This window comes from Aquarana catesbeiana, linkage group LG09 (assembly GCF_042186555.1).
Source record: "Aquarana catesbeiana isolate 2022-GZ linkage group LG09, ASM4218655v1, whole genome shotgun sequence".
NCBI lineage: Eukaryota > Metazoa > Chordata > Amphibia > Anura > Ranidae > Aquarana > Aquarana catesbeiana.
Genome location: NC_133332.1, coordinates 122013979 through 122027353, shown reverse-complemented (window position 1 = coordinate 122027353; position 13375 = coordinate 122013979). Strand labels below are relative to the sequence as shown.

The 13375-nt window shown below is 44.8% G+C and overlaps 1 protein-coding gene across 3 annotated transcripts in view; it reads left to right on the top strand.

The window, feature by feature from the left end:
* Nucleotides 1-519: 519 nt before the first annotated feature.
* Nucleotides 520-13375, top strand: part of ARHGEF6 (Rac/Cdc42 guanine nucleotide exchange factor 6) — a 219371-nt gene continuing 206515 nt past the window's right edge. For all 3 annotated transcript variants that reach the window (XM_073599229.1, XM_073599228.1, XM_073599230.1), the window contains exon 1: nucleotides 520-822. In XM_073599229.1, the coding sequence (XP_073455330.1) occupies nucleotides 658-822 (165 nt within the window). In that variant the 5' untranslated portion in view covers nucleotides 520-657. The remainder of the gene's footprint in view (nucleotides 823-13375) is intronic.

Here is a 13375-nt window from a genome sequence, read left to right as displayed (position 1 = left end):
GATCTGCAAAATCGGACAGGAATTGGACTCATGCGATCTAATACTGCTGCGGACCAAAAAAAAGGGTCCTGTGTGAGTTTGGTCCGAATGAAAATTCAGCCATACTATCAGAATTTGCATCGCACGGACATCGCATGTGATTTGTGTGGTGTGAATCACATGCGATCTTGCACCATGCAGCAGTGTGAACCGGCCCGAAAGGCAGGTGTCCCAATATTTTGGTAATGTAGTGTATATCTTCTATGTGTATATGTAATAAACGTCCACACAGGGCAAAGTTCTATGCATCAAATACAATGTATATGACATGTTCTAAGGCCCTGCAGATCCACTTCCTCTTCTGCTCTAATCACACACATGTGTATAGTTACATGTCATGACACCTTGTGTGATAATCAGCAGATCTCTCACTACTACAATCCATCTATAATGTAGAAATGTGCCCAGATCCCCGTGTATGAGTGAATGTCTGAGTGAATGAGGCCAGGCTGGCGAGCCATGTGTGTGTATGAGAGCTGATGATGATCTAATGATCGCTTCCTGTTGTGTGTTGTGTGAGCGGCTTCTGGTGTACAGAAATAGGAAGAGAGCGGAGATGTGATCGGATGTGGCTCTTGTAGCAGATTGTGTGCTAATCGTCTGGGGCCCAACACAGCCATGAATCCGGAGGAGCAGACCGTCACCTGGCTCATCTCTCTGGGGGTCCTCAACTCCCCCAAGAAGAACATCTGTGACCCCGAGGACTTCCTAAAATGCTCCCTAAAAGACGGAGTGGTGCTGTGCAAACTGATGAGCCGATTGCTGCCGGGATCGGTGGAGAAGGTAAGTGGCCAGATCGGTGTGACTTGTACTTTATCGGATGTGTGTTTAGATGCCTTGTATTATCGCTCCATACTTCTGTATGTGTGCGAGGGAAACGCCCTGATCATTCTTCAGATAACCCCCCCCACACACCCCACACTCAGGTATGTCATTCCTCCAGGTGAGGGTGGCTGCAGGCACAGTCTAGTCCACGGAGCTGTCAGCGATCCTCATCTGTGTGTTCTCTGATCGGACGAGGCACATCGCTCACGATCCTCCCAACATGCTGCGATCTGTTCCCTCCATGAGCTCTCTGCACTCTCCTCTCTCCAACTTTCTATCGGTTATTCTCCTTCTTATCACTTCAAGTTCAAAAAGTAAATATATTGGTTGTGTTTTAATAACAGTGAAGAACGAGCTCCAGATTTAAAATGTCAAAAGTGTTAAAGGGAATCTTCCCCCTATTACTAAAATTTACATCGGCATGTACTGTCTGTATCACTACATGCTGTTGTGAATATATATATATATATATATATATATATATATATATATATATATATATATATATATATATATATTTTTTTTTTTTTTTTCAATTGTTTGAAAGACATGGGACTTGCTTGGGGTGCCATAATGGCATCAGCAGTATGCTTGCCCTCAAACGGCCAGCTGTATCTGGGTTGCACTGCATACAGAGGTCAGGGGTACGCCGAGCACAGGGTTCAGGGGTGTGCTACTTATAGAGTGCAGGTTTCAGGGGTGTGCCACATACAGAGTTCAGGGGGTGTGCTACTTAGAGAGCACAGGGTTCAAGGGTGTGCCACGTACAGAGGGCAGGGTTCAAGGGTGTGCCACGTACAGAGGGCAGGGTTCAGGGGAGCGTCGCGTACAGAGCGCAGGGTTCAGGGGTGTGCTGCTTAGAGAGCGCAGGGTTCAGGGGTGTGCTGCTTAGAGAGCGCAGGGTTCAGGGGTGTGCTGCTTAGAGAGTGCAGGGTTCAGGGGTGTGCTGCTTAGAGAGCGCAGGGTTCAGGGGTGTGCCGCGTACAGAGCGCAGGGTTCAGGGGTGTGCCGCGTACAGAGCGCAGGGTTCAGGGGTGTGCTGCTTAGAGAGTGCAGGGTTCAGGGGTGTGCTGCTTAGAGAGCGCAGGGTTCAGGGGTGTGCCGCGTACAGAGCGCAGGGTTCAGGGGTGTGCCGCGTACAGAGCGCAGGGTTCAGGGGTGTGCCGCGTACAGAGAGCAGGGTTCAGGGGTGTGCCGCGTACAGAGAGCAGGGTTCAGGGGTGTGCCGCGTACAGAGAGCAGGGTTCAGGGGTGTGCCGCGTACAGAGAGCAGGGTTCAGGGGTGTGCCACGTACAGAGAGCAGGGTTCAGGGGTGCACCGCGTGCAGAGCGCAGGGTTCAGGGCTATGTGTAGAGATTTTTTTTTTTAAAAAGAAATCCTTTTTTTTTTTTTTTTCTTATTGCAGATGAAGTAGGTTGCAAAAAGAAAAACGACATTCCTGAAGTGAAGTCAGTTTTAAGCCAAACTTTTTTCATTTATAAAGCATTAGGAAATGATTCTTCAATATTTTAATCAGGGAACCAGGAAGAGAATTATTACCAAAATGTCAGCAAAGCCATACAATGATAATCTATCATGGAAATAAAATTATACAATAATGATATAAAAAAAAACCAAACACACACACAAACCATAAACATATTTGTTTCAATTCACAATATTGTTTTTAATGTTATATTATTTGTAAAGGAGAAAAGTGAAAGCTGATATTTTTATTTTAGGACAGAGAGACACCTATTGGGTGCTGTGGTAATTCCCACTGATCCCTACAACAATGACATAGGGGTCAGCGGGAGGAACCACAGAACTCGCAGGAGGGGGGAGTGGTAGACACCCGAAAGTGTCAGCAGTAAGGATGAGCTCAGGCGTATTCACAACCCGCACACGCAGAGCCCGCCAGGCAGTCGGCACTGAACAATGTTAATCGCAGGCAGTGAGACATTTCCAGATCTCTGCACCTGCGGATAGGGAAATGTCTCACTGCTTGTGATTAGCGCTGTGCGGTGCCGACTTCCTTGCGGGCTCGGCACGTGCGGGTTGCGAATACGCCTGAGCTCACCCTTAGTCAGCAGTAGTGTCCAGAGCTCTTCAATAAAGTAAAGGTTTAAAGAAGCCCCTGACCAATAGGTAAATATCAAGCTTTCTCTTTCCCAGGATGCTTTTGTTTTCATTTACTTTCGGTGGTGACAGGTTTGCAGTAGCTATTACAGCGCAAGTCCCCCTGCAAAATACCTTTCCTCCTACCTGGCCTTTTTTTTTTTTTTCCAAGCATAGCATAGTGCAAGGCAACCCACCACCTCGCATCACTCTGTGACATTTCAATAAAGTTCATTTAAAAAAAAAAAAATGAATAATGCTTCCCAGACAGCAAGTTTGAAAATGACTTGCAAAGCTATTGCTACACTTGCCGGGCTTCACAAGTTTGTTGCACAATTGTAGCAAGTCCACATTGCATGACTCCAAATCAACTTTCTTTGTAAACATTTTGCAAATCTTCTGCAAGTTCTGGTTCACTTATGCTGTGCAATAGTCATCCCACCACAGGGGTCACTGTGGCTGAATTTTCATGCTGTCCGACTTGCGGAGCTCTTGCTGTAGACAAGTGTTTCTCAACCTTTTTTCAGTCAAGGCACCCTTAAAAAATTAGGGACAATCTCGAGGCACCTTTTAAAAATTATGGACAGTCTCAAGGCACCCTATTCTAAAATGTAAAAACTATTCTAATAGTTTTACATAACGCAGCAACATCCAAAAGTCCAAGTAGGAAACCCTACATAAGAGGGGATTTTATTCTTCCAAAGCAAATACACTTTTGCAAACTGGCACTGACTAGAATTCCAATGTTTCTCTTCTCCCTCAGGTTTTTCTCCCATCACTCAGCTACTGTGACCCCAACGCTGATGGAGAGGGGCAGGGGAGGGTCAAACAAGGATGTCGTGCAACTGACTGACATCCTCCTTATGAACTGATGATGCCATTGGTTGTTAGGATGCCAGCAGCTAGAAGGTTGTGCTGGTGCACAATGAAAACCTGTGACTTCATGTAACTAAAGGCAGCCTTTATCCACACGTCGGCTTGTGTACAATTTTTGAGTAATCTGCCAAGACACCCCTTAAAGTGATTGTAAAGTCTGTTTGTTATTAAAACAAAAACATGTTATACTTGCCTGCTCTGTGCAGTGGATTTGCACAGAGCAGCCTGGATCCTCTTCTTCTTGGGTCCCCTCTTCTGTGCTCCTGGCCCCTCCCACCTATCGAGTGGCCCTACAGCAAGCAGCTTGCTATGGGGGCACCTGAGCCGAGTCACAGCTCCATGTGTCCATTCAGACACGGAGCCCCGACCTGGCCTCGCTCACTCTTCCTCTGATTGGCTAACTAACTTTGACAGCCACAGAAGCCAATAGCGCCACTGCAGTGTCTCAGCCAATCAGGAGGAGAGTCCCGGACGGCCAAGGGACTCGTGGACATTGCTGGACAGAGATGGGGCTCGGGTAAGTATTAGGAGGTGCTGGGGCGGCTGCTACACACAGGTTTTTTATAGAATGCATAGAATACATTAAGTTAAAAAAAACCTTCTGCCTTTACAACTCCTTCAAGAAACCTCAATGCACCCTGGTTGAAAAAGGCTGCTGTAGACTCACCACTGCAACTTTGCTCTTGCTAGAGACTTGCCACATAAATTTGCTACAAATTGGAAAAGTGCCAACTAGAACTTGTGCTTCAAGTGCTCCGCACAGTGCTGGGGCAAGGTCATCTAGAGCCCAGGGCAAACATGCCAAATGTTGCCTCCCCCACCCCAAGATGTATGAGCATTACACGTCAGCAAAAATCCCCCCCCCAAAAAAAAAAAATCGAGCACTAACCTGCATGTGCTCAACCCCCCCCCACCCCCCCCCCCGGGACCTAGCTCAAATTCTCTATCTCCATATGCCCCCAGCACAAATCCCCCCCCCCCTCCAAGAAAAAGTCTTCCCCCTCCAAGCACAAATCCTCTGCCCCCCCACTTCCGGCACAAAATCCCCTTGCCCAATCCCCCATCCTAGCACAAACTCCCCCCCCCACGCACACACATTTCCCCTTCTTAGCACCCCCCTCAAAAAAAAAAAAAAAAAAAATTCCCCTCTAACATATTACTTTTAGAGCACAAATCCCCCCCCCCAAAAAAATTTTCCCTCCTAGAACCATTCTTACTGCCCCCCAAATTCCGCTTCTCAACACATATCTCCTCTCCTTCCTTTCTTCTTGTGGTGCCCCCACTTCACATGATACCACAGCCCAGGGCAGCCGACCCTGGCTCTGCAAGTGTACAACTTGCCCGTGAAAATGTACAGCGAGTTAACAGACTTACATTTCAACACTGCCACAAATTTGCATTAAAACATAGTGGCTGGTGTGAATAGACCTAAAATGTATGCTCAGATATTACATACCATGCCAATCACTTTGGAAGGAGGAGGAGCAGGAAAGCAGAAGCGTTGTAAAGAGCCGAAAATCAGAATGCTGGAGTTGGTGCATGTTATGAGCAAATGCAGCCTCTAACACACACACACACACACACACACACACACTCTAAGGATGAGCTCCGGCGTGTTCGTACACTCCACGTGCAGAGCCCGCCAGGAAGTCGGCACATCGCTAATCGCAGGCAGTGAGACATTTCCGATCTCTGCAGCTGCACATCAGGAAAATGTCTCACTGCCTGTCATTAGCGCAGCGCCGTGCCGACCTCCTGGCGGGCTCTGCATGTGGAGTGTACGAACACGCCGGAGCTCATCCTTACACACACACACATTTGCATTTTAACTGCTTCGATATCGGGCAATACAATTCATTACAAGCCAATTTTCAGCTTTCAGCACTGTCGCTGTTTAAATAACAATTGCACGGTCATGCTATGCTGTACCCAAACAAAGTTTTTATCGTTTTCGTCCCACAAATGGAGCTTTCTTTTGGTGGTATTTGATCACCTCTGCGGTTTTTATTTTTTGCTAAACAAATAAAAAAAAGACCGAAAATTTTGAAAAAAAAAAAAAAAAAAAAAAGTTTTTCTTTGTTTCTGTTATAAAATTTTGTAAATAAGTACGTTTTCTCCTTCACTGATGGGCACTGATATGGCTGCACTGCCAGGCACTGATAAGGTGGCACTGATGAGCACGCATGAGGTGGCACCAATGAGATGGCACTGATGGGCACTGATACTGGGAAATAATAGGTGGCACTGATATGCAGCACAGATGGGCCCTCATAGGTGGCACTGATGAGTGGCACTGATGATCACTGATGAGTGGCATCACTGATGAGTGGCACTGATTGGCATCACTGATGAGTGGCACTGATTGGCATCACTGATGAGGTGGCACTGGCAGGTATTGCTGGTGGGCACTGATTGGCATCATGTGTGGGCACATATTGCCACCCATGGCCACCAGGGATGCCATCCCTGGTGGTCATCAGTGGCAGCCATCCCTGGTGGCCTCCCTGGTGGTCCTGGGTGGGCATCCGAGGGGGGGCTGCACTGATAAACAATCAGCACAGACCCCCCTGTCAGAGGAGCAGCCAATCGGCTCTCCTCTACTCACGTCTGTCAGACGCAAGTTAGGAAAAGCCGATAAACGGCTCTTCCTGTTTACATCGTGATGCAGCCGTGATTGGACACAGCTGATCACGTGGTAAAGAGTCTCTGTCTGCAACGCCGATCTTTACCTAGATCGGCATTGCGGTGTGTCAGACTGACACACCGCAACAACGATCGCCACAATGCGCGCCCCGGGGGCATGCAGCGGTTTGTTATCCTGACCACGTCATATGACGTCTGGTCAGGATATCGCAACCACTTTGTCAATGTTATTTTGCTATATGGTGGGTGGCAAGTGGTTAATGAGTGAAATACGTTTCTGAATCATTAAGATGTTCATTAGCAAACTTCAGAGGGGCCTGTACATGTGCTTTCTTGAGTAGGGGGACCTTGTGGGTGCTGCAGGATTTCAGTCCTTTAGGCCATAGTGTGTTACCAATTGTTTTCTTAGGTGACTGGTTCCAGCTGCCTTGAGATCATTGGCAAGTTTCTCCTGTGTAGTTCTGGCCTGATTCCTCACCGTTCTCTTGATCATTGAAACTCCACAAGGTGAGATCTTACATGGAGCCCCAGACTGAGGGAGATTGAGTTATTTTGTGTTTTTTACATTTGCTAATAATTGTACCAACTGTCGTCACCTCCCACTAAGCTGCTTGGTGATGGTCCTGCAGCCTATTCCAGCCTTGTGTAGGTCCACAATCTTGTCCCTGACATCCTTGGACAGCTCTTTGGTCTTGACAATGGTGTAGATATTGGAATCTGATTGCTTTTGTGGACAGGTGTCTTTTTTATGCAGGTAACAAGCTGAGATTTGGAGCACTCCCTTTAAGAGAGTACTCCTAATCTCAGCTCATTACCTGGGAGCCAGAAATCTTGCTGATTAATAGGGGATCAAATATTTATTTCACTCAATAAAATGCAAATCAATGTATAACTTTTTGAAATGCATTTTTCTGGATATTTTTGTTGTTATTCTGTCTCTCACTGTAAAAACAAATTATAGACTGATCATTTCTTTGTCAGTGGGCAAATGTACAAAATCAGCAGGGGATCAAATACTTTTTTCCCTCACTGTACATACAATCAAGGTTAGACAAAAAAATACCACAAATTTTAAGGATTATTTTTAGTTAACCTCTTGTCTATACCTTTTACCTACTGACAAAATCATTTTGGAATTTTAGATTATTTTTGGTACAGATGCCTCCAAAATACTCACACTAACAAAGTGCTATCTGTCTTTTTTCAGCTTTAGGCCAGCCATACATGGTTCAAATCACGGCTGGTTCAGTAGGAACCACCCGAGATTCGAAACGGTAATGGGCAGGCTGAATATATTAGTGGATGTAAACCCTCACATATACCCAGTGAAGTGAACAGCCTCAGATGATACACAGGGATGAAACAAATCTCCCTACATAAGTTTTACATGTATATCTGCTGTCTTCAGCTTGCTATATTCTTTATAAAGTGAATATTGTGTTAGAAATGTTTTCTTCCTGTTCAGCAGTGGGAGTGGATTCTTGGCATACACGGTGTGACTGCTAATTGGAGGAAGGCACGCACCCCCACTCCACATAGGTAGAGAAAGGAAGGAATGTGCAGAGTTGTGCTGTGACTAGACAAGCTCTCTGCAAATCTATTTATAGCACTCACCCTGACACAAATTTCAGGCTGGCTTTATCTCGTTTGTCGGAGAACTTGTCCCAAGTTATCATGCTGATAACGGAGTGGTACATAGTGCTTTGGAGAGAGATAAGAAAACACTGTAGATACAGTATATGTGCCTAGGTCAGATTTCATTAATCGGGTTTACATTCACTTTAAGTTGATCCATCATTCAATTTGGGTACAACCAGCCTGCCAGATTCTTTTGCCATTATTGCTAGTGGCTGCTATAGCCGTTAGTAGTAATCACTTCCAGTGGCAGTGCGTCCATTAAGGGCGCCGCCCCCTCTCTCCAGCCACCCCCCTATATGAATAATGGATAGCTTCATGCATTGCATGAACTGCTGAAGTTAACTTTTCACATTAACAGGATGGTGATTGTTTGCTGGGCGATCCTAGAAACCAATCGCCTGCTGTTTAATGTAAAAAGTTAACTCCAGCGGATCCTGTCCCCACCCAGCCCTGTGATATCAGCCGCTCGCTGCTGTCCAATGAAGATGACAGCGGTGAAAATGTCCACGGGCCAGGTGCCCATGAATTAATCACGGGCACTGACGGGCTGGACATTTAGCGGTGGCGGGTCTGGGTGCAGCCTGCGGGCCTTAGGTTGCCAACCCCTGCTGTAAAGCCATGAAAGGGCTGGGGTCATGACTGATTACATGTGTGCACCATAGTTATCTACTGTATACAGGCCAATATGTCTAACCCCAATACCTTTTGATGGCTGGGCCAGCAGAGCAGGAATGGAAAGATATGTATTTCAGCCAGTGGCAGCTGGTGCTCATAATTTGGGGGGGGGTAGTGCCACAAACTAACATCAAAATCCCCCCGCGGGAGACGGACAGCGGCGATCTCACATCACCCCCCCTGTGGCAGACGGACAGCGGAGATCACTGGGCACATCCCATTCCCTCCCCCGGAGATGGATGGCGGGCGCCTTACCTTATGGAGGCAGGGGGAAGGAAGAGCCGGGCCACTCAGACTGATACTCGCGGGAGCACACAAAGAGACATTCTCCTTCCCGACCGCACAGGCTCCCTGGCCAATAGGGGCTGCCTGATTGGCCAGGAGGAGAATGAGGAAGACAATAGCGAATGTTCTTTCACGATTGTCATACAAGTGGCCTCTGGCTCTAATCACATGCTTCAAAAAAAAAAAACCCCATTGGAATCCATGTGTTCAGCACCCCACATGTAGATTAGAGGGGCGGTGCCCCTAATGGTGTGGCCACCACTGATCCCAGCATACAACGTATAACTGCCTCTGAGAAAAGCATGGTAAGGCTAGGTTCACACAGTGAATAAACAGTAGCTTACAGGTGTTGAGTAGTTTTTTTTTTTTTTTTTTTTGTAATACTACACTTCTTTTTTTGGTGAATGAGTAGGGGTACAATTTACTCCTACTCATTCACATAGGGGGGGCAGGATCTGGGGGTGCGCTTGTCCTCCCCTTTCCTGATCTGACAGGCTGCATGCTCGGACAAGGGTCTGGTATGGATTTGGTGGTGGTGGTGGTGGGGGGGGGGGGTTTGTTTTGTTTTTTTACATTTTGGCGTGGGGTTCCCCCTCAAGATCCTCAGATCACAAGTCGGATCAGTTAAGATGCTAATCTGGACTTCCATTCAAACCAATAGGCTGAAATTGTGCCCAAGTCGGACCAAAGTAGTGCAGGAAGTCAGACCGACACAAGTCACCAGTTAAATAGGCTCTCATAGGGAACCATTGATTTTGACATGTCATGCATCTTGTGCTCTCGAATTCGGAGTGCATGTCGGACCAGTGTGAATTGGCCCTAGTGTCGTCCGTCAAACTTGATAAGCAGAGTTGAATTTGCTGTGGCATGTACAGTATGTGATCCCCTCCAGCTGATTTGTTAAGCTTTCGGTGGGTGTAACTGTTTCCTTCAACTCTGGAATACATTTTTGATTTGAGTTGCACAACCAAAAATAAAACACACTTTAAAGCGAGGATGAACTGTATAGGTTCTTTGTACGTTTACTTTGCATGGCTTCTGAAGCTCTATCTCAGGCCCAACTGTAGTCTCTAGCTAGGAAGATAGAAGTAGTCTTATGCCGCGGACTTTACGGCAGACTTTGCCCGGCTGACTTTTCGACGGACTTTACGACGGACTTTCTGAATGAACGGACTTGCCTACACACAATCAACCAAAGTCCGACGAATTCGTACGTGATGACGTACGACCGGACTTAAATAAGGAAGTTCATAGCCAGTAGCCAATAGCTGCCTTAGTGTGGCTTTTTGTCCGTCGAACTAGCATACAGACGAGCGGACTTTTCGACCGGACTCGAGTCCGTCGGATAGATTTAAAACATGTTTCAAATCTAAGTCCGTCCAACTTTTGAGAAAACAAAGTCCGCTGGAGCCCACACACGATCGAATTGTCAGACGAAATCCGGTACGCCGGACCAAGTCTGCCGTAAAGTCCGATCGTGTGTACGTGGCATAACTTCTGTGATGGTCTTCCACTATATTAGAAGGTCAGAAAACACTTCTTGTGTCAGCCAGAGCTGGACAGTAATAACTGTGAGAGAGACCCCCTCCTTCTCTCTGTACTGGAGATTAGGGGTGGATGCAGGATAGGTCTTCAGCAGCTGTGCAATGTAAACAGGCCAATAGAAAACCAAAGAAGCCATTCTAAAAATAGGGTTTTTACTACAGATAAGGTACCAAGTTGTAGAAAATAGTTTAACTATTTCTGTACCTACATTTAATCAGACGTTCAATTATACTTTAACCTCTTCATGATGGAAGGTAAAGTAAATCCTAAACTTCTGAACACAGTTTTGCAACTTTGAAATGTGTTAGTAAAATTGTACGTATTATTGCAACTGCAATTGCAAGTATCCAGATGGATTATACCTTGTTATTTCATGACAAATTGGGCTTTCATTTGTTGGTAAACAGTAATGGACATCTCCTGAATTCATTTTATATACCAGAGAAAAATGGTCCAAAATAGTAAAAAAATTCCAAAATGGTAAAAAAAAAAATATATATATATATATATATATATATATCTCTGTATATTTCTTGCTATTCCCATAACCTACCACCAAAAAGCAACTCAAAATAAAATTTTCCTGACAATAACAAAACTACCACATATGTGTAAATTATATACAGATGCCCAGAAACAATAGTGCACTTTTTTTTTATTCTACTTAAAACACACTGACACCGATTCTAAATTTGAAAAATGCAGTTTTTAAATTTTTTTTTAATTTTACTTTACCCAAAATACACTGACTCTGACCTTTAACCCTAACAATGACCTAGATCAGGGATATGCAATTAGCTGACCTCCAGCTGTTGCAAAGCTACAAGTCCCATCATGCTTCTGCCTCTGGGTGTCATGCTTGTGGCTGTCAGAGTCTTGTTGTGCCTCATGGGACTTGTAGTTCTGCAACAGCTGGAGGTCCGATAATTGAATATCCCTGACCTAGATCAAACGCTAATCTACGTTTTTGTTTTTTTATAATGTTATCTTTATTTTTTGTTTATTTTTTGTACATGTTTGTTTTTGCTTACATTTTACCCTTTGGCAAGGAGAAAATGATACAATGCATCCTTTTCTCTATTCAAGAGGAGAAAAAAACGCAGGGGCAGGAAGAACCGTTACTGATCATTACTGTGATAGCCAATCAGGTGTTTGGGGATCTGGGACTCTTGGTTCTCAATCATTAAGCCCCGTACACATGATCAGAAAATCGTACGAAAAAAATCAGCTTTCTAAGCAATCGTACGATAATTCACAGAAAGAGTACAGAAAATGCACAGAAAGAGACCCCGCTGGCTTGCACTGTTAGTGTAGGCATTCCGCAACTGTGGGGGGGGGGGGGGCGCCACTTCTAATTTTGACTGTCTTATCATCCTGGACCATAAACCTTCCTCACTGTGCTATATGTTTTCTGCTGCACCAATGGCATAGTTAAATATTCTTGGTCCTCTCCATAAAATTATCAGACATTTGTTCTTTAAGTAGAACTATAGGCAACACTTTTTTTTTTTTTTTTTTTTTTTTTTTTAATTTTGGAAGGAGTAAGGGAGGGTTATAGCCCCTGTCAGTTTATTTTTTACCATCCCTGTCCCATTGCAGAAATTTTCCTTCACTTCCTGCCCTATAGCCAAACAGGAAGTGAGAGGAAATCTATGCAAATTAAGGGAATCCATTGCCCCCCACCAGGCCCTCAGAACTAGTGTACCCACTTGAAAATTTCAGGGCGGGTCTTAAACAGCAAGGGGTGTGGCCTTGACAGGAAGGGGTGGGTCATATTTAAATTAGGGGGTGCACAAGTTTAGTCAGGCCTAAGGCAGCACAAAACCTAAATACACTACTACCACTAGATATCCTATGACTTGAAGAATGGAAAACTTTTTATAGAAATTGTTTTCCTTCAAAAGCTGTCCAAGCACTGGTAGGTTAGACTGGTAGTACGAAAATTCTCTTCAGTAATGCCAACAGAGACTTGATGAAAGTCACTTGAAAGTACTATTTCTTTTCTTTTACCATTTGAATTTGGAATGAATGGAATTTCCTGAATGAAATCCACATACTATTAGAAATGTGTTCCTTTTCAAAAATAATTTCCATTCTACTCCTTTTTTTTTTTTTTCTCATCACTACATTTAAAAGCAAACGAATGTTCCAAAAATAGAAATTTTCAAACAAATTTCTACTAGTGTATGGCCATCCTGAGTCCCAAGGAAAAAGGCTGAACATTCCCTGATTTGCAGATGAAATGTTCTGCCAGTGTTTGTCTATAAAAGATTTTGTATAAGATCAATATTTCTGATATAAATTAAAGTAGAACTAAAGGCAAAAATTTTCTCATATTGGATATTGTAAGGGAGGGTTATAACCCCTGTCAGGATTTTTATTTTGTATCTGCATACCATTAGGGAGATTCCCTTCACTTTCTGTTCCATAGTCAAAACCGGAAGTAAAAGGAAATCCCTCCAAAGTAAGGGAATTCCTGGTTCCAGTTCACCAGAACTAGTGCCCTTATTGGAACATTTCCCCTCTGTTACTTTTCTGGGAACAAGTCAAAATGTTTAGATTTTCATTTACTTTCACTTTTGTTATATGTTGAAGAAATTAGTTATGTTTTTACTGTTGTAGTTGGGTAGCATAAGGGTTTTTAAGGTTGGCTGAGAGCCCTGATCGGATACCGATTGGCAGATGTTTTTCAGTCATGACCCTGCGACAGAAGCCAGACAGGCTGCTGTACACGCGGGCCGAATGTTGGCC